This window comes from Petromyzon marinus, chromosome 78, assembly GCF_048934315.1.
Source record: "Petromyzon marinus isolate PM22_M1 ecotype Great Lakes invasive population chromosome 78, UKy_Petmar_22M1.pri1.0, whole genome shotgun sequence".
NCBI lineage: Eukaryota > Metazoa > Chordata > Hyperoartia > Petromyzontiformes > Petromyzontidae > Petromyzon > Petromyzon marinus.
Window position 1 is genome coordinate 220,059 of NC_133744.1, and position 22,180 is coordinate 242,238.

The window sequence follows — 22,180 nt, forward strand, 5'->3', positions numbered from 1 at the left end:
TCCAGTGGAGCTGTCTTCTCGTATGGAGGAGGTGAAATCTGCAGACACACAGACAGAGGCAAAAGAACCCACAGGTAGTCTCTAGCAGGGCTGTAGGGGCAAGTGCAGTTACACACAGACACAGGCAAAGCTCCCCCAGGTAGACTCTAGAAGGCTGTAGGGGCAAGTTCTGCTAAATACAGACACATGCAAAGCTTCCCCGTGTAGCCTCTAGCAGGCTGTAGGGGCAAGTGCTGTCAATAGTAGCGAGTATCAGCACACGCACCTCATTGGTCGCTTCGAAGCCACGCCCCTTGTGGGCGGGGGCCGTGGGCACGAGGCCACGCCCCCCCGTCTCCAATTGGCCGCCAGGAGGGTCGCCTGCCATCTGCGCACGAAAGCCAATTGGAGCGGAGCCAACGACACGCCCATCGTGAACCTCACCCATCCACACAACCACCCAATCATCCACACACTCACCCACACACCCACTCACCCACCCACCCACTCACCCACACACTCACCCACTCACACACCCACTCAACCATTCACTGACTTACTCACTCACTCACCCATTCACTTACTCACTCACCCACTCACCCATTCACTCACTCACTCACGCATTCACTCACTCACGCATTCACTCACACACTCACCCACCGACTCACCCATTCACTCACCCACTCACCCATTCACCCACCCGACCACCATGACTGACTCACCAGCTGGTGCTGCTCCATTAGCTCAGATTATCCACCCACCAACTCACCCACCCACCCAGCCACTCACCCTTCCACCCACCCATTCACCCACCACACTCACCCAGCCACTCACCGACCCACCCACTCACTCACCCACTCACTCACCCATTCACCCACCCACTCACCCTGCCACCCTGACTGACTCACCAGCTGGTGCTGCTCCATCAGCTCAGAGTATCCACCCGCCCACCACCTCCTCCACCATCTCTTCCTCGTCCTCAAGAAGCAGCACAAGAGAAGCCCCAGCGAGAGGGCGAGGAGCAGACACAGGATGGAGATACCGGCCCTGCAGATCACTCACACGGGGTAGGGGGGGGGGAGATCAGCTGTAATAATGCGTCATTGGATCGTGAGGTCGAACTCACTCACCCAGCCACGTACTCACCCACTCACTCGCCTACCCACTCACTCACCCACCCACTCAGTCACCCACGCACTCATCCATCCACCAACTCACCCACCCACTCACTCACCCACCCACTCACTCACCCACTCATTCATCCAACTCACCCTCCAACTCACCCAATTACCCACCCACTCACTCACCTGAGCCCCTCCTCATAGGAAGGACCGCCACGCCCCCCAGCGGATCCAAGCGACGCGATTGGCTGATGGTCCTTGTCTACTCCCCCCATCGTCAAGCTGAGGGGGTCGTTGCGATGGGCGTGGCGAAAGAAAGGGGGCGAGGCCAGGATGAGGGGGGCGGAGCCTCAGGGGGTTATTGGACGATGTTGACTACCTCGCCTGGAACGCAGGAGGTCGTGGGTATCGATCCCGGAACTCTATGAGACGGAAAGAGACACACAGACACAGATACACACACAGACAAACACACAGACAGATACAGACAGACACACACACAGACACACAAACAGACAAACACATACATACACAGACACACACACACTCACAGACACACACACAGGCACACAAACAGACAAACACATACACACACAGACACACACACTCAAAGACACACACAGACACACACAGACTCACACAGACACACATGCAGACACACACGCAGACACACACGCAGACACACACACAGACACAGACACACACAGACAGATACAGACAGACACACACACAGACAAACACACACATACACAGACACTCACACAGTCAAAGACACACACAGACATACACACAGACACACACACACACAGACACACACAGACAGCCACACAGACACACACACAGACACAGACAGACACACACACAGACACACACAGACACACACAGACAGACACACACAGACACAGACAGACACACACACAGACACACACAGACACACACAGACAGACACACACACAGACACACACACACAGACACACAAAGACACAGGCAGACACACAGAAACATGCAGACACACACAGACACAGACACACAGACACAAACACAGACAAACAACACAGACACACAAACACAGACAAACACACAGACACACAGACATATACAGACAGATAAACACACAGACAGATACTGACAGACACACATAAACACACAAAGACACACAGACACACACACAAAGACAGACACACATGCAGACACACAGACACACATAGACAGACACACACACAGACATACACAAAGACACACACAAAGACACAGACAGACACACACAGAGACATACAGACACACACACAGACACACACACACAGACACACACATACACAATGATACAGACACACACACATACATACACAAACACAGACAAACACACAGACACAAACACGGACAAACACACAGACACAAACACGGACACACAAACACAGACAAACACACAGACAGATACAGACAGATAAACACACAGACAGATACAGACAGACACACACACAGACAAACACACAAACACACACAGACACATACACACACAGACGCACACACACAGACACACAGATACAGAAATACACTAACATACACAGACGCACACAGACAGATTAACACACTCACTGATGCTGCTGGTATAGCTGGGTCTGCTGTGACTCTGTACACACAGAGACACAGATAGAGACAGACGACAGAGATACAGAGAGAGAGAGAGCCAGAGAGAGAGAGAGACACTGCAGGCTGACTATAATGTATACTGTATATATCTGTGTGTGTGCACCTCGTGGGAAGGGATCAGCTGATTCCAGGGCGTGGAATGTGCAAATGGAGAGTTTCCCGGAGACTCTAACATAGAGATACTTAGAGATATGTAGAGAGACTTAGGAGGTACTTAGAGATTAATAGATATATATTTAGAGCTATATAGAGATACACAGATATTTAGGGGTGCTTAGACATACTTTGGGATATCTAGAGATATGTACAGATACTTAGAGATATCTAAAGATACATAGCGACTCAGAGAAATACACAGAGACCCAAACTCATAGAGTGAGTGAATGTGTGGGTGAGTGAGTGTCTGAGTGAGTGAGTCAGTGTGTGAGTGAGTGGATGAGTTTGTGAGTGTCTGAGTGAGTGAGTGTCTGAATTAGTGAGTGAGTGTGTGAGTGTGTAGGTGAGTGAGTGAGTGTCTGAGTGTGTGAGTGAGTGGGTTATTGTGTGTATGAGTGAGTGTGTGAGTGAGTGTGTGACTTTGTGATTGACTGAGTGTGTGAGTGAGTTTCTGAGTGAGTGTGTGAGTGAGTGGGTGAATGGGTTAGTGAGTGGGTGATTGAGTGGGTTAGTGAGTGAGTGAGTATTGAGTGAGCGGGTGAGATAGTGAGTGTGTGAGTGAGTGTGTGGGTGAGTGAGTGTCTGAGTGAGTGTGTGATTGAGTGTGTGAGTGAGTGGGTGAGTGTGTGTATGAGTGAGTGAGTGTCTGAGTGAGTGAGTGTCTGAGTGAGTGTGTGAGTGGGTGAGTGTGTGTATGAGTGAGTGTGTGAGTGAGTGTGTGAGTGAGTGTGTGTATGAGTGAGTGGGTGAGTGAGTGGGTGAGTGAGTGTGTGAGTGTGTGAGTGAGTGGTGAGTGAGTTTGTGAGTGAGTGAGTTTGTGTGAGTGGTGAGTGTGTGAGTGAGTGGGTGAGTGAGTTTGTGAGTGTGTGAGTGAGTGGGTGAGTGAGTTTGTGAGTGGTGAGTGAGTGTGTGAGTGGTGAGTGAGTGTGTGAGTGAGTGGGTGAGTGAGTTTGTGAGTGGTGAGTGAGTGTCTGAGTATTGAGTGAGCGGGTGAGATAGTGAGTGTGTTAGTGAGTGAGTGTGTGACTGAGTGTGTGGGTGTGTGAGTGAGTTAGTGGGTGAGTGAATGGGGAGTAGTCACGAGGATTGGAGGCTGCTGAGATTCCACGTGAACGAACAGAGACAGAGATAGAGGCAGAGGTGGCACCGGTAGCCTCAAGCAAGCTGGAGGGGCAAGTGCTGGTTTGTAGCAGGCAGTGTCTAGACACACAGACAATCACTCAGATACTCACCAGACACATACTTACTCACCCACACACTCACCCACTCCCTCACCCAAACACAAATTCACTCACGCACCCACTCACCCACTCACTCACTCAAGCACCCACTGACCCACTCACTCACTCACCCACTAACCCACTCACCCACCCACCCATCAACTCACTCACCCACCCACCCACTCTCACCCACCCACACACTCATTCACCCACACACTCACTCACCCACCCACCCACTTACCCACCCACTCACACACTCATGCACCCACCAACTCACACACCCACCCACTCACTCACCCACGCACCCACTCACCCAATCACCCAGCAACTCACCCATTCACCCACCCATCCATTCACTCACCCAATCACTCACTCATCCACCCACACACGCACCCACTCACCCAGCCACCCACCCAAATCACCCATCCACTCACCCACCCGCTCAAACACCCACCCACACACTCACCCACTCGCCAACCCACCCACCTACTCACCCACCCAGTCACCCACCCACTCACCCACGCATCCACACATTCACCCACTCGCCCACCCACCCACACAGTCACCCACCCACTCATCCACTCACCCACGCATCCACACATCCACCCACTCACCCACTCACCCATCCACTCATCTACCATCTCACCCACTAACCCATCCACTCACTCACCCACTAACCCACTCACTCACCCAACCACCTAAATACACCCACCCACACACTCACCCACCCACTCACCCACTCAACTACCCACTCACACATCCACTCACTCACCCACTACCCCACTGACTCACCCAACCACCCACTGACCCACCCACACACTCACCCACCCACCCACTCACCCACCCACTCACCCACTCACCTACCCACTCACTCACCCACTAACCCACTGACTCACCCAACCACCCACTGACCCACCCACACAATCACCCACCTACACACTCACCCACCCACGCACCCAAACACACATCCACTCGACAACTCACTCACCCACCCATAACATACATTCAAGCACAGTAAAATGCTAAGAGACCATATTGTTATTCTCGGAATTTTAATGCGATTCTAACCCTGCACCCACCCAGAGTTCGCAAATCTGTCCCCCGATTCGATAGAACGTTCACTTTACATACATACGAGCAGATTGCGATTAAAATAATTCTAATGACATTCTCATACCGTACCTCCGTTTATGGTGGAATACGTGAAAAAGTGTATAGCTTATAGTCGTTTAATGTTTAGTGTTATTGTTTATAGTGTTATCAGTTTACGTGGTATAGAGTACAGGTGATCCCCGGTATACTTCGGGATTCGTGACCGGAACGTTGCGAAACGATTTATAACGAGGAACTTTCTCCGTGCCCACCCAGACAGCTCATCCCCACGTCCTGTACAGGCCAAGTCTGCTGTGTCCGACGTGTTGGGGCGCTCCACAACGGAGACCGTACGCCAAAGGAGATGTGTTGATCCGCCCACAGTTTCCCAGCCCCTGAGGCCCGGGGTGCCTCGAGGATCTGCCACGTGCGAGGGACCGGTGCCTGGAGCCCGGTCCAAATTCTTTACAAGAAGCCAGGGACCTGCCTAACGCTTCAAGGCTGTGGACAACGTGGAAGCATGTTAGGATTATTGTTGTTGTTGTTTTAATGTTTTCGTGTTGTTGTTGTTGTCGGGTGAGTAGGGTCACACCGCTTACCCCGTACAGATGAGCGTTAAGATTGTGATTGTCGGGCGTCGGGAAAATGTTGCTACAGCTGCTGCCCTGACGCACGTGGCTTCTAAAAATTGTTGTTTGCCGAGACGGCTCATTTTGTTTTAAGAGGTTGGGTGGTTGGGGGTGATGTTCAGACAGTGCGTCAACGAAGGGACAAGTGGTGACAACAGGATAGAGAGAGTTCAAGAAGGGAAGGCGAGACCAAGGTTTGGGGGAGGTTCACGCCGAGAGTAAGAGAGGTGGAGGAACGAGGTTCGGGGCTGTGTTAGTGGGGATTCGGGTCGTGGCTGGTTGCTGTCTCCTCGTCGTCGTTGCTATATCGTGACGCCGGGGTCCTAAGCCGTGTTAAAGCCTAAACAAAAGAACCCTCTATAGTCTGAGTCCGGAGTCGTTACAATTGTAACGATTCATAATTGCACGGGCTTATATTGTGTTTGTGCGATTACTATATATATACATACTGTTTATTGCTATTTGATGCCATTGAGATGGAACATTCATCCATCAGGGGCCAGCTTGATTCTAATACCACCAAAATGTTATTGAAATAATTATAATCCCATCCTGATCCTGCATCTTCCGTTTCACATATCCCACCCTTGGTTCGCATGTCCATATTACATACAGACATGTTACATACATGTTGCATACATGTTACATACAGACATATTACATACAGACATGTTACATACTTACGAACATTGTTGTGATTCAAAGAGGACCAAGGTGTGAAGCTAATAATTCGCAAGCGATTCCAATATCACACTTGAATGTACGGTGTTCTAATCTATTTATGATGTTCTTTTATAGCGTTATAATGTGTAGCTCATATTGCTAGAGTTCACAACATTATAGTTTACTATAACACTAGTTTATATTGTTATAGCGTTACAATGTATAGCTCATATTCTTAGAGTTCATAATGTTTGAGTTTACAGTGTGAGAGTTGACAATGTGAGAGTTTGTGGCCGTGTCCTGTTCTGGCGGGACCCCACACGGATTTGGAAATAATTGCGATGACCATGAATGAGCTGAGCTTTGAGCGACTAATGTTTACTTTGTTTCAATATAACTGTGTGGAGGTTAGTGCCATCGGGGCTTATTGAATACTACTCATGAATGAACTCACTCCTTAATGAAAGAAATTGTAATCATTTTGGTAGAACAAGTCACCTGCCTTTTCAAGACGAATAGTTATCTTCAATAGCGTTCTTAAATATATTGCTAAAATACACAGCAGAGGGAAGGCTGCCTTGTTGGGGAGATGTAGTTTGGGTTCGGCGCTGTGACTGGAGTTAGGCGCTGTGACCGGGTGATATCACGGATTCTGAAACAATGGAGTTCAACACTCGCTGCTTGGCCCCGTCGACAGCAGCGGAGACGATCCGATCCACTGCGCTCCATCTCCCCACATGGTCCACGAAATTATCAGTTTTTAAATGAACACATGTTTTTGACATATTTTTAAATTCACGTGTAATGTATATACATGTGCTATAATGTGTGATTGTTTACCTCTTTATACGCTTTTTACTGAACAAATATACATTCTATTAAATTTATATGACATTCATCCATCAGTGGACAGTTTGATTCTCATATGACTACAGTAATGCGATTCTAATCCTGCATATCCTGTAAATGTGGACCTTCCGATGCCTGTTCAGTTTTGATGACTTACAAATTACTTTCCACACACAGTGCACAGGAGATTTTCTGAACGTGAAAATGCATTTCAACACACAGCACACAATGCACAGGAATGACTTTTCGCCCTTGTGTGTTTTCTAAAGTGTTTGAGTGTGAAATGGGCAGACTCGTGTGATGGAGATACTCCACCTGAAACTCGGTTCCACACGTTTTTGATCAAAACAAATAAGGGAAGATCAATTGTTGAAAGTAATGTTTTTTTTTATTCATCTGTAATAATAGTTACGTTAAAACTCTTATCAAATGTTTATTACGTCTTATGTTCACACAATTACAGAACAATGCAAACCATGTCACTCCCATTGATGTCCTAATTAGTTAACCCCGTTTGTTCACTGTGCATCTGTGTTGAAGTGTAACATATACACCCAAATAACGCGTCATCAATGTGCATCCTGAAATATCTAAAGTCTCTTTTTACCAAACAAAAAACTAAACTAAAGGGGGAAAAACACGTTTAAAATGTTGAGTAAAGATGTAACAACAGACTCATTCCAAATTAAGCTCAACAAGAACACTTAACCACGACAATATTGTCATAAATTGAACCCTCTCACTGCCAGTGGTCATCACACCACTTCAGCAATTAATCCGATGAAATTAAAAACCACCACTATTCACGTCACGAAACTCTCACAAAAAAACCTGTAAAGTGAAGGGTCATATTTACACACGAAATTACTCAATCCGGCTTAATAGGTTAAACCACATGCAACATTATTTCTCAGTCACCCCTAGCTCTCGTTTTGACTCTCGAGCCACTCCATTACATCCAGCCATCTCTCGGGATCCAACTGCATGGGATCGAAGGTGGAATCTCCTTCAGGACTCATTGCAGCACCTTGAATTCCACCTTTTGATTTCAGTTTCCAATCATCGTGGACCTTCTGATGCCTGTTCAGAGTTGATGACTGAGCAAATGCCTTTCCACACATAGTACACAGGAATGGCTTCTCACCCGTGTGTGTTCTATGGTGAATCTGAAGAGTTGACGAGAGAGAAAATGACTTCCCACACACTGGGCACAGGAATGGCTTCTCACCCGTGTGCGTTTTCTGATGAGCTTGAAGAGTTGATGACCTTGCAAATGCCTTTCCACATACAGAACACAGGAACGGCTTCTCGCCTGTGTGTGTTCTCTGGTGTCTCTGAAGATGTGATTGCCGTGAAAATGCCTTCACACACACAGTGCAATTGAATGGCTCCTTGCTCCCGTGTGCTAGGGGCTTCGCAGAGCGAATCTGCTCCATGTGACTGCGTCTTCTGAGCGGAGTAACAGTAGCGGGTGTTATCGATAATTAAAAGTACCCTATCGTCCGCGAGGATGTTAAGCGTTACGTTTGTGGATTTCTTTAACTGCCAAAACAAGAACGTCACTCGCGTTTAACCGAGACGCGAAAATAGACACTTACTTGGAGATTCACGGTGAATCGATGTCTGTAACCCGTCTGAAGATGTCCCCACGAACTCGCATATTCACTCACCATACGAAGCAAAGTCGCCTAACTGTCGACACAGCAATTGTGTTCACCAGGCTGCGTTGTCTCGCGTTAGAAGGGCGATCAGCAGAGCGACGAGTCGAGCGTCCAGCCTCATCAAGTTCCCTCTCGAAATGGCCTTGAGCTCTGTTCTGAGCCGCCTTATAACTCCCCTCCTAGGATCCAATCCTTTGTCTTTCAGGATATTTGCATTCGATTGTTAATTTTGGAAGGTACAATCCGTATGTCTATTAACATACCGAATCGTAATGTGCCTATTGTGTTTCATGCCTGAATATGTAAGTGCATCTCATTGTGTAATTGCGCGCTTATTTTGAATAAATTGGATTAGCGCTGTAAAAACACTTTCCCCATGCCCTCCATTGTCCTCGAATTAAAGTGAATGCAGTCACGTGGCGTTGCCCACAACCGCCGAGCTTCGGGGCTTGAGCACGTTCAGACGCGTAGTGACCACACTTGCAACACAATCACTCTAACATCAGTAACCAAAACCCGATCTGGTACATGGCCTCCGCTTGGTCTGGTTTGTATCCGTCATCACTCCGGAGACAAACAGCGAGGCACGGTTCGGCCAGCCACCACCTCATTTGCCGCAGCCACTTTAATAGCTGCTCTCAAACAACACTGTCACCAATAGTGGTTTATGAGCTAGGGTGTTAAGCGGGCAATCAGTCGTTTTAGTCAAGGCGTATGGGATAATAGACACCTCTGTTATCCCATAAACACAATACACAGAAGCGGGAAGGCTGCCTTGTTGGGGAGATGTAGTTTGGGTAAGGCGCTGTGACTGGAGTTAGGCGATGTGACTGGGTGATCACACGGATTCCGAAACATAGCGGAGACGATACGATCCACTGCGCTCCATCTCCCTACATGGACAACGACTCTCAGTAAAAGTAAAAAAATAAAACATTTTTAAATACGTTTTTAAATCATGTGTATTGTACATATGTTACAATGTGTGATTGTTATAATCTTTGTATGTGTATATATAGTGTATATAGATATTCGATTCCATTGATACGACACAATCATCCAACAGTGGACAGTGTGATTCTAATACGACTAGTGGGATTTTAATATTTGTAATTCGATTCTTATCCTGCATATCCTTCCCCCGGTTCGCATATTCACTTTCCATACGTACGACCACAGTGTGATTCTAATACGAGCACAGTGCGATTCTAATGATTCCAATACCATTATTATCCCATACCTCAATTTACGTGGTTATACACTATAACAGTTAATCGTATTTTACAGCGTTACAATGGATAGGTTTTAGTTAATAGGTTATAATATTATATTTCACCTTGTTAGAGTTTAACAGTTGAGAGTTTACAATGTCACAGTTGATCAAATGCGACGCAGCTACTTCTGATTCTGCTGCTTCCGCTACCCGGCTGTTTGTGGTCGGGCCCTGCTCTCTCGGGACCCCACACATCGTTGGAAATGATTGCGATGATGATGTCTGAGCTGATAATTAAGCGACTGTAGATTACTTTGTTTAACCACAACTTGATGTAGGTTAGTGTCATCGGTGGCTCAGCGAATACTCCTCATGAATGAACTCCTTTGACGGACAAAGAACAAGGCACGTGCCATGTCCAGACGAATTCTTATCAACAATATTGTGCTTAAATAAGATATTTAAAAATTACGTGAACACCGGATTAACGGTGCACTTCTTAACCCCTGCCTCGCATTTACGACTAAACTATTTGCATTTGCGCATAACATACATTCAAGCACAGAAAAATGCTAATACGACCATTTGTTATCGTAAAATTTTAATGCGATTCTAACCCTGCACCCCCCGCAGTTCGCATATCCGACCCTCGGTTCGATTGAACGTTCACTTTACATACATATGAGCAGAGTGCGATTATAATACTGCTAATGAGATTATAATACAGTCCCTCCGTTAATGGTGGCATAAATTATAAAACCAGTTGATAGTTTATAGTCGTTTAATGTTTAGTGTTATTGTTTATAGTGTTATCAGTTTACGTGTTATAGAGAACAGGTGATCCCCGGTATACTTCGGGATTCTTGACCTGAACGTTGAGAAACGATTTATAACGAGGACCTTTCCCCACCAGATCGCAATCCGCTAATGAGAAGAATCCGGGGCGGCGGGAACACGTGCTTCCATGGGCGGTCTGGGACAGGGCCTGGTTGTAGAAGTCAGAGGTGAGACGGCCTCAGTGAGTACGAATGTGGTTGGGGCGTCGGCGTTGGTTCGTCCACCGGTCCAGCCTCAAAACTGATGTCCGTCCCCACCCAGACAGCTCATCCCCATGTCCTGAACTATCCAGGCGAGGGGAAAGGAGAGCAGAGCCATAATCGGCGGCCGCCACCCGAACATCAGCAGCAGTAGATCACGTGATTCAAATAGGACCACGTTGTTTTTATAGTAATTTTGATGCTATTCTAAACTTCCTAGGTTGCATTCACGACTCCCAAATGCGCATTTACATATAACAAACATTCTAGCTCAGTGTAATTATAATACGACCATAGTGTTAATCTAATAATTCTCATCTGATCCTAATCCTGCACCCCCCAGTTCGCATAAAATATGGTTGGTAAGTCCAAATGGCATACATACATATTGCATACATACGAGAACAGTTCACATGCACGTACACTATTATACATACATATGAGCAGAGTGCGATTCTAATATGACCACGTTGTAATTATAACACTTGTAATGAAATTATATTACCGTACCTCTGTTTTTGGTGTTATAAATTATTAAACTTGTTTATAGATTAGTCATTTAATGTTTACATATTCAAGTTTTCAGCCCATCTAACCCCATGCGACTCTGCCAAAAATACCATGAGTGAGGACATCCTCCACGGAGCTCAATGGCAAAATACAAACCTCGACGTCAACTCTTCTGATGTCAATCTGGATTTGAAGTTTTGGTGACTTCTGATGTCATCTTCAAACAGGCCCTCATCCTCCTTCAGGACAAACTGCACTCCATTGGTGCTAAACACCGCGCGTCTATAGGACGACCAGCGCCCTACACATACAACCTGCAGGCCCTTGCTCCAGAGATCCTACGTTCAATATGCTATTACGATTTGCAGCTTCGACAACTTATTTAGGAAATTTAACCAAAGCTCATGCATGCACAAATTGAAGCCTACGCGAAAATCTTGCAACACATTGAGACTACAAATGGAGACTTTTTTTTACCTTGATGCACCTGCCAGTACTGGCAAGACCTTTGTTATCAAACTGCTCCTCGCTAAGTCTCGCCAGAGAGAGAAAATTGCTCTAGCTGTGGCATCATCGGGGATTGCTGTGTGAGTCGATGTGTGTGTGTGTGTGTCAGTCCATGTGTGTGTGTTTGGAGCGCCGGGTGGCTAAAGCACAGCAGGTTGGCACAGTAGGGGGCACAGGTGGTGCATCAGCCAGTCATCTCAGTCAGTCGACCCGTGGCACCTGGGTCTGCCCCGTGACCTCCTGCCAGCGGGCGTTCGACACTTCACGTGGCCTCAGGGTGCACATAGCCTGGCACAAGCGTTGTGGTGACGTCACCGCCACTTAGTGGCGAATGGCGGTTGTTGAGTTGTTGAGTATGTTTGAGTCCATATGTGTGTGCGTTTATGTCCATGTGTGTCTGTGTATTTATTTGCCCGGGCAACGCCAGATGTGTGTGTGTGCGATTCAATGTGTGTGTGTGAGTCGATATTTGAGTGTGTTACTTCATGTTTGTGTATCTAAAGTCCATGTCTGTGTGTGTGAGTCCATATGTGTCTGTGGTTGCGTGTAAGTCGATGTGTGTGCGTGGGTCAATGTGTGTGTCTCTTAGTCGATATGTGTGTTTTAGTCCATATGTGTGCTTAGATCGATGTGTGTGTGACAGCCTAGGTATGTGTGTCTGTGACTCCATATGTGTGTCTGTGTAAGTCAATGTCTTTGTGTGTGTGGGTAAATGTCTGTTTGAGTAGGTCGATGTGTGTGTCTGTCTTTTTCGCCCGGGCAACGCTGGGTAATTACCGCTAGAAAATCATAAAAGCAGTGTATAGTCATTTATAATGTTTAGTGTTATCGTTCATAGTGTTACAGTTGACATGGTATACAGTACAGGTGATCTCCAGTTTACTTCGGGATTAGGGACCAGAATGCTGCGAGACGATTTATAACGGGGACCATTCCCCTCTAGGAACATGGTGATGGGGAGACAGCCAAGATACTGCTCGTTAAGGGGAGACTTGTGTGATGGAGACGCTCTACCTGAAACTCGGATCCACACGTTTTGCTATTTAAAAAAAGTTGTAAAATAAATGACGGACAAACAGTTGTTAAAAATACGTTTTTATTCATGTACAAGAATATTTACGTAAAAACTCGTGCCGAATATTTATCACGTCCTATGCTCAAACAATTACAATACAATGCAAACCATGTCACTTCCAGGAATATCAAATCATTAAAGAATCATTCCCCATTGATTTCATTATTGGTTAACCACATTTGTTCACTATGCGTCTGACTTGAAGTCCAAGCCGTACATCAGACGAACGCGCCATCAATGTACATCCTGAATCGGTTATCTAAGGTTGCTTATTACAAACCAAAAAAGCTATATAAAATAAAAATACGCGTTTAAAATTTCGAGCGAAGATTTATTTACAGACTCATTTCAACTTTAGCTCAACGGGAACACTTAACCATGCTGAAGTGGCATGATGATCACAACCACTGATCATCATGCCACTTCAGCAATTTACCACGATCACGTCACAAAACTGTCAAACACATTGTAAAACTAAAGTGTCAAAATCACTGATGTAATCAATTGTAAGGTATTACTTTGTCTAAAAGAAACACGTAAAATTACTCAATCTGGCATAATAGGTAAACCACATGCAACATTATTGTTCAGTCATCCCTAGCTCTCGGTTTGACTCTCGAGCCACTCCATTACATCCAGCCATCTCTCGGGATCCAACTGCATGGGATCGAAGGTGGAATTATCTTCAGGAATCATTGCAGCACCTTGAATTTCACCTTGTGACTTCAGCCTCCTATCATCGTGGACCTTCTGATGTCTGTTCCGTTTTGATGGCCGTACAAATGCCTTCCCACACACAGAGCACATGAATGGCTTCTCGCCCGTGTGTGTTTTCTGATGATCTTGAAGAGTTGCGTTGCGTGCAAATGCCTTCCCACATATAGAACAAATGAATGGCTTCTCACCCGTGTGTGTTTTCTGATGGTTTTGAAGAATTTTCGACTGTGCAAATGCCTTCCCACACACAGAGCACAGGAATGGCTTCTCGCCAGTGTGTGTTTTCTGGTGACTTTGAAGATGTGATAACTGTGCAAATGTCTTCCCACACACAGGGCACAGGAATGGCTTCTCGCCCGTGTGTGTTCTCTCGTGAATCTTAAGATGTGATGTCCGTGAAAATGCCTTCCTACACACCAAGCAATTGAATAACTTTTTGTCCGTGTGTGCGTGGCGCTGTGGAGAGCGTCTCTGCTCCATGCGACTGTTTCTTCAGATTCGGAGGAGAAGAAGCGATGTTATTGAGAGTCAAAATTACACTCTCGGCTGCGAGGATGTTACTCGTTGCGTTTTGGATTTTGTTAACTGCCAAAATAAAAAGCGTCACTCGCGTCTAACAGAGACACAATCACATCCAGTCAGTTTGACAACGAACGTGTTTATTAGTTTATTCGCGAAAATAAACACTTACTTGGAGATTCACGGTGTATCGATGTCTGTAGCCCGTTTGAAGATGTCCCCACGAACTCTCCCGAAGCAAAGTCGCCTCACTGTCGCCACGCAATTGTGCTCGAGAGGCTGCGTTGTCTCGCGGTAGAAGGGCGATCAGCAGAGCGACGAGTCGAGCGTCCAGCCTCATCAAGTTCCCTCTCGACATGGCCTTGAGCTCTGCTTCTGAGCCGCCTTATAACTCCCCCCCCTAGGATCCAATCCTTTGTCTTTCAGGACATTTGCATTCGATTGTTAATTTTGGAAGGTACAATCCGTATGTCTATTAACATACGGAATGGTAATGTGCCCATTGTGTTTCATGCCTGAATATGTAAGTGCATCTCATTGTGTAATTGCGCGCTTATTTTGAATAAATTGGATTAGCGCTGTAAAAACACGTTCCCCATGCCCTCCATTGTCCTCGAATTAAAGTGAATGCAGTCCCGTGGCGTTGCCCACAACCGCCGAGCTTCGGGGCTTGAGCACGTTCAGACGCGTAGTGACCACACTTGCAACACAATCACTCTAACATCAGTAACCAAAACCCGATCGGGTACATGGCCTCCGCTTAATCTGGTTTGTATCCATCATCACTCCGGAGACAAACAGCGAGGCACGGTTCGGCCAGCCACCACCTCATTTGCCGCATCTACTTTAATAGCTGCTCTCAAACAACACTGTCACAAATAGCGGTTTACGGACTAGGGTGTTAAGCGGGCAATCAGTCGTTTTGATCAAGGCGTATAGGATAATAGACACCTCTGTTATCCCATAAACACAATACACAGCAGCGGGAAGGCTGCCTTGTTGGGGAGATGTAGTTTGTGTAAGGCGCTGTGACTGGAGTTAGGCGATGTGACTGGGTGATCACACGGATTCCGAAACATAGCAGAGACGATACAATCCACTGCGCTCCATCTCCCTACATGGACAACGACATTCTCAGTAAATCATGTGTATTGTACAGTAAGGGAAAATGTATTTGATCCCTGCTGATTTTGTACGTTTGCCCAATGACAAAGAAATGATCAGTCTATAATTGTAATGGTAGGTTTATTTGAACAGTAAGAGACAGAATAAAGATTTCTGGCTCCCAGGTGTCTTTTATACAAGTAAGGAGCTGAGATTAGGAACACTCTTAAAGTTAGAGCTCCTAATCTCAGCTTGTTACCTGTATAAAAGACACCTGTCCACAGAAGCATTCAATCAAACAGATTCCAAAGTCTCCACCATGGCCAAGACCAAAGAGCTCTCCAAGGATGTCAGGGACAAGATTGTAGACCTACACAAGTCTGGAATGGGCTACAAGACCATTGCCAAGCACCTTGGTGAGAAGGTGACAACAGTTGGTGCGATTATTCGCAAATGGAAGAAACACAAAAGAACAGTCAATCTCCCTCGGCCTGGGGCTCCATGCAAGATCTCACCTCGTAGAGTTCGCTATTAACGTTGTAAAATAAATAACGGACAAGCAGTTGTTGAAAATAATGTTTTATTCATCTGCAAGAATATTTACAGTACAACTCGTATCGAAAGTTGATTAAGTCTTATGTTCAAACAGTTACAGTACAATCTTGATTTGAAGCTTTCGTGACTGCAGGAATCCGCTCTTTGGTTATTTCGTTAAAGTCACGTAGGTAGAAAAATAATAGATCACATTATGGATCTATTATTATCTATTATTTTGTCTACCTACGTGACGTTACCTAAAGAACCAAAGAGTATAGCTACATTTTGATTTAAAGCTTTCGTGACTGCAGTAATTCATATTCTTAGTTTTTTCGGTAAAGTCACGTTGAAGGGAAACAACAAAATAATAAAATATATAAATATATATATAAAACAATAATGCAAACCATGTCAATTCCAGGAATACCAAACCAAATTATCCTTCCCCATTGATGTCTTTATTAGTTCACCATATTTGTTCACTGTGCGTCTATTTTGAAGTCCAAACAATACATAAGAGGAATGCTTCATCAAGGTACATCCTGAAATCGGTTATTTTAAGTCGCTTATTGCCAAAAAAACCCCTACAATATTGAAAAAACACGTTTAAAATGTTGAGTAAAGATGTAACAGACTCATTCCAACTTTAGCTCAACAGGAACACTTAACCACTACAATATTGTCAGCGATTGAACAATCACAACCAGTGCTTATCACACCACTTCAGCAAGAAATCCGAAAACATTAAACCACCACGTCACGAAACTCACAAAAACTGTAAGGGGCAACATTACAAGCAAAATTACTCAATCCGGCTTAATAGGTTAAACCACATGCAACATTATTTCTCAGTCACCCCTAGCTCTCGGTTTGACTCTCGAGCCACTCCATTACATCCAGCCATCTCTCGGGATCCAACTGCATGGGATCGAAGGTGGAATCTCCTTCAGGCCTCATTGCAGCACCTTGAATTTCACCTTTTGATTTCAGTTTCCAATCGTCGTGAACCTTCTGATGCCTGTTCAGATTTGATGACTGTGAAAATGATTTTCCACACACAGAACACAGGAATGGCTTCTCGCCCGTGTGTGTTCTCTGGTGTCTCTTAAGATGTGATGGCCGTGAGAATGCCTTCACACACACAGTGCAATTGAATGGCTCCTTGCTTCCGTGTGCTTGGGGCTTCGGAGAGCGTATCTGCTCCATGTGACTGCTTCTTCTGAGCGGAGTAACAGTAGCTTGTGTTATCGATAATTAAAATTCCCTATCGGCCGCGAGGATGTTAAGCGTTGCGTTTTTAGATTTTGTTAACTGCAAAAACAAGAACGTCACTCGCGTTTAATCGATACGCGAAAATAGACACTTACTTGGAGATTCACGGTGAATCGATGTCTGTATCCCGTCTGAAGATGTCCCCACGAACTCGCATATTCACTCACCATACGAAGCAAAGTCGCCTAACTGTCGACACAGCAATTGTGTTCACCAGGCTGCGTTGTTCCGCGGTAGAAGGGCGATCAGCAGAGCGACGAGTCGAGCGTCCAGCCTCATCAAGTTCCCTTTCGAAATGGCCTTGAGCTCTGTTCTGAGCCGCCTTATAACTCCCCTCCTAGGATCCAATCCTTTGTCTTTCAGGATATTTGCATTCGTATGTCTATTAACATACCGAAGGGTAATGTGCCCATTGTGTTTCATGCCTTAATATGTAAGTGCATCTCATTGTGTAATTGCGCGCTTACTTTGAATAAATTGGATTAGCGCTGTAAAAACACGTTCCCCATGCCCTCCATTGTCCTCGAATTAAAGTGAATGCAGTCCCGTGGCGTTGCCCACAACCGCCGAGCTTCGGGGCTTGAGCACGTTCAGACGCGTAGTGACCACACTTGCAACACAATCACTCTAACATCAGTAACCAAAACCCGATCTGGTACATGGCCTCCGCTTGGTCTGGTTTGTATCCATCATCACTCCGGAGACAAACAGCGAGGCACGGTTCGGCCAGCCACCACCTCATTTGCCGCAGCGACTTTAATAGCTGCTCTCAAACAACACTGTCACCAATAGTTGTTTACGGACTAGGGTGTTAAGCGGGCAATCAGTCGTTTTGGTCAAGGCGTAGGGGATAATGGACACCTCTGTTATCCCATAAACACAATACACAGCAGCGGGAAGGCTGCCTTGTTGGGGAGATGTAGTTTGTGTAAGGCGCTGTGACTGGAGTTAGGCGATGTGACTGGGTGATCACACGGATTCCGAAAAATAGCGGAGACGATACGATCAACTGCGCTCCATCTCCCTACATGGACGACATTCTCAGTAAAAAAAATTAAATACGTTTTTAAATCATGTGTATTGTATATATGTTAGAATGTGTGATTGTTATAATCTTTGTATGCGTGTATATATAGTTTATATAGATATTTGATTTCATTGATACGACACAATTATCCAACAATGGACAGTGTCATTCTAATACGACTAGTGGTATTTGAATGATTGTAATTCGATTCTAATTCTGCATATGCTACCCCCGATTCGCATATTCACTTACCATACGTGCGACCACAGTGGTGTATGTGCGTATGTCCATGTGTGTGTCTCTTAGTCGATATATGTGTGTGTTAGTCCATATGTGTGCTTAGATCGATGTATGTGTGACAGCCTAGCTATGTGTGTCTGTGACTCCATATGTGTGTCTGTGTAAGTCAATGTCTTTGTGTGTGTGCGTAAATGTTTGTTTGAGTAGGTCGATGTGTGTGTCTGTATTTTTCGCCCGGGAAACGCCGGGTAATTACCGCTAGAAAATCATAAACGCAGTGTATAGTCATTTAACGTTTAGTGTTATCGTTAATAGTATTACAGTTGACATGGTATACAGTACAGGTGATCTCCAGTTTACTTCGGGATTAGGGACCAGAATGCTGCGAGACGATTTATAACGGGGACCATTCCCCTCTAGGAACATGGTGATGGGGAGACAGCCAAGATACTGCTCGTTAAGGGCAGACTTGTGTGATGGAGACGCTCTACCTGTAACTCGGATCCACACGTTTTTGCTATTTAAAAATTGTAAAATAAATGACGGACAAACAGTTGTTAAAAATACGTTTTTATTCATGTACAAGAATATTTACGTAAAAACTCGAGCAGAATATTTATCACGTCCTATGCTCAAACAGTTACAATACAATGCAAACCATGTCACTTCCAGGAATATCAAATCATTAAAGTATCATTCCCCATTGATTTCATTATTGGTTAACCACATTTGTTCACTATGCGTCTGACTTGAAGTCCAAGCCGTACATCAGACGAACGCGTCATCAATGTACATCCTGAAATCGGTTATCTAAGGTTGCTTATTACAAACCAAAAAAGCTATATAAAATAAAAATACGCGTTTAAAATTTCGAGCGAAGATTTATTTACAGACTCATTTCAACTTTAGCTCAACGGGAACACTTAACCATGCTGAAGTGGCATGATGATCACAACCACTGATCATCATGCCACTTCAGCAATTTACCACGATCACGTCACAACACTTTGAAACACATTGTAAAACTAAAGTGTCAAAATCACTGATATAATCAATTGTAAGGTATTACTTTGTCTAAAAAGAAACACGTAAAATTACTCAATCCGGCTTAATAGGTAAACCACATGCAACATTATTGTTCAGTCATCCCTAGCTCTCGGTTTGACTCTCGAGCCACTCCATTACATCCAGCCATCTCTCGGGATCCAACTGCATAGGATCGAAGGTGGAATTATCTTCAGGAATCATTGCAGCACCTTGAATTTCACCTTTTGATTTCAGTTTCCTATCATCGTGGACCTTCTGATGTCTGTTCCGCTTTGATGGCCGTACAAATGCCTTCCCACACACAGAGCACAGGAATGGCTTCTCGCCCGTGTGTGTTTTCTGATGATCTTGAAGAGTTGAGTTGCGTGCAAATGTCTTCCCACATATAGAACACAGGAATGGCTTCTCACCCGTGTGTGTTTTCTGATGGTTTTGAAGAATTTTCGACTGTGCAAATGCCTTCCCACACACAGAGCACAGGAATGGCTTCTCGCCAGTGTGTGTTTTCTGGTGACTTTGAAGATGTGATAACTGTGCAAATGTCTTCCCACACACAGGGCACAGGAATGGCTTCTCGCCCGTGTGTGTTCTCTCATGAATCTTAAGATGTGATGTCCGTGAAAATGCCTTCCTACATACCAAGCAATTGAATAACTTTTTGTCCGTGTGTGAGTGGCGCTGTGGAGAGCGTTTCTGCTCCATGCGACTGTTTCTTCAGATTCGGAGGAGAAGAAGCGATGTTATTGAGAGTCAAAATTACACTCTCGGCTGCGAGGATGTTACTCGTTGCGTTTTGGATTTTGTTAATTGCCAAAACAAAAAGGTCACTCGCGTCTAACAGAGACACAATCACATCCAGTCAGTTTGACAACGAACGTGTTTGAGTTTTTTATTCGCGAAAATAGACACGGACTTGGAGATTCACGGTGAATCGATGTCTGTAGCCCGTTTGAAGATGTCCCCACGAACTCTCCCGAAGCAAAGTCGCCTCACTGTCGCCACGCAATTGTGCTCGAGAGGCTGCGTTGTCTCGCGGTAGAAGGGCGATCAGCAGAGCGACGAGTCGAGCGTCCAGCCTCATCAAGTTCCCTCTCGAAATGGCCTTGAGCTCTGCTTCTGAGCCGCCTTATAACTCCCCCCCCTAGGATCCAATCCTTTGTCTTTCAGGACATTTGCATTCGATTGTTAATTTTGGAAGGTACAATCCGTATGTCTATTAACATACGGAATGGTAATGTGCCCATTGTGTTTCATGCCTGAATATGTAAGTGCATCTCATTGTGTAATTGCGCGCTTATTTTGAATAAATTGGATTAGCGCTGTAAAAACACGTTCCCCATGCCCTCCATTGTCCTCGAATTAAAGTGAATGCAGTCCCGTGGCGTTGCCCACAACCGCCGAGCTTCGGGGCTTGAGCACGTTCAGACGCGTAGTGACCACACTTGCAACACAATCACTCTAACATCAGTAACCAAAACCCGATCGGGTACATGGCCTCCGCTTAATCTGGTTTGTATCCATCATCACTCCGGAGACAAACAGCGAGGCACGGTTCGGCCAGCCACCACCTCATTTGCCGCATCTACTTTAATAGCTGCTCTCAAACAACACTGTCACAAATAGCGGTTTACGGACTAGGGTGTTAAGCGGACAATCCGTCGTTTTGATCAAGGCGTATAGGATAATAGACACCTCTGTTATCCCATAAACACAATACACAGCAGCGGGAAGGCTGCCTTGTTGGGGAGATGTAGTTTGTGTAAGGCGCTGTGACTGGAGTTAGGCGATGTGACTGGGTGATCACACGGATTCCGAAACATAGCAGAGACGATACGATCCACTGCGCTCCATTTCCCAACATGGACAACGACATTCTCAGTAAATCATGTGTATTGTACAGTAACGGAAAATGTATTTGATCCCTGCTGATTTTGTACGTTTGCCCAATGACAAAGAAATGATCAGTCTATAATTGTAATGGTAGGTTTATTTGAACAGTAAGAGACAGAATAAAGATTTCTGGCTCCCAGGTGTCTTTTATACAAGTAAGGAGCTGAGATTAGGAACACACTCTTAAAGTTAGAGCTCCTAATCTCAGCTTGTTACCTGTATAAAAGACACCTGTCCACAGAAGCATTCAATCAAACAGATTCCAAAGTCTCCACCATGGCCAAGACCAAAGAGCTCTCCAAGGATGTCAGGGACAAGATTGTAGACCTACACAAGTCTGGAATGGGCTACAAGACCATTGCCAAGCACCTTGGTGAGAAGGTGACAACAGTTGGTGCGATTATTCGCAAATGGAAGAAACACAAAAGAACAGTCAATCTCCCTCGGCCTGGGGCTCCATGCAAG

The 22,180-nt window shown here is 45.5% G+C and overlaps 1 protein-coding gene across 1 annotated transcript; it reads right to left on the reverse strand.

Moving 5' to 3' along the window:
* Positions 1-5,930: 5,930 nt before the first annotated feature.
* LOC142907352 (uncharacterized) lies at positions 5,931-21,390 on the reverse strand. The gene is made up of 3 exons (XM_076056769.1): positions 20,078-21,390; positions 14,233-14,448; positions 5,931-8,720 (listed from the first exon to the last, which is right to left on the reverse strand). The coding sequence occupies exons 1-3, from the start codon at positions 20,525-20,527 to the stop codon at positions 8,280-8,282; spliced, it is 1,107 nt and encodes a 368-aa protein (XP_075912884.1). The 5' UTR covers positions 20,528-21,390; the 3' UTR covers positions 5,931-8,279.
* Positions 21,391-22,180: the final 790 nt, after the last annotated feature.

Excerpts from the sequence above, each read along its gene's own strand:
- LOC142907352 (XM_076056769.1), bottom strand. The coding sequence starts at position 20,527 with ATGGAGCAGAAACGCTCTCCACAGCGCCACTCACACACGGACAAAAAG. Across the intron at positions 14,449-20,077 it reads AGCGGAACAGACATCAGAAG|AGAACACACACGGGCGAGAA; the intron begins GTCCACGATGAT and ends AAGATTCACGAG. Across the intron at positions 8,721-14,232 it reads TTTGTTCTATATGTGGGAAG|GCATTTTCACGGCAATCACA; the intron begins GCATTTGCACGC and ends GTGTGTGTGAAG.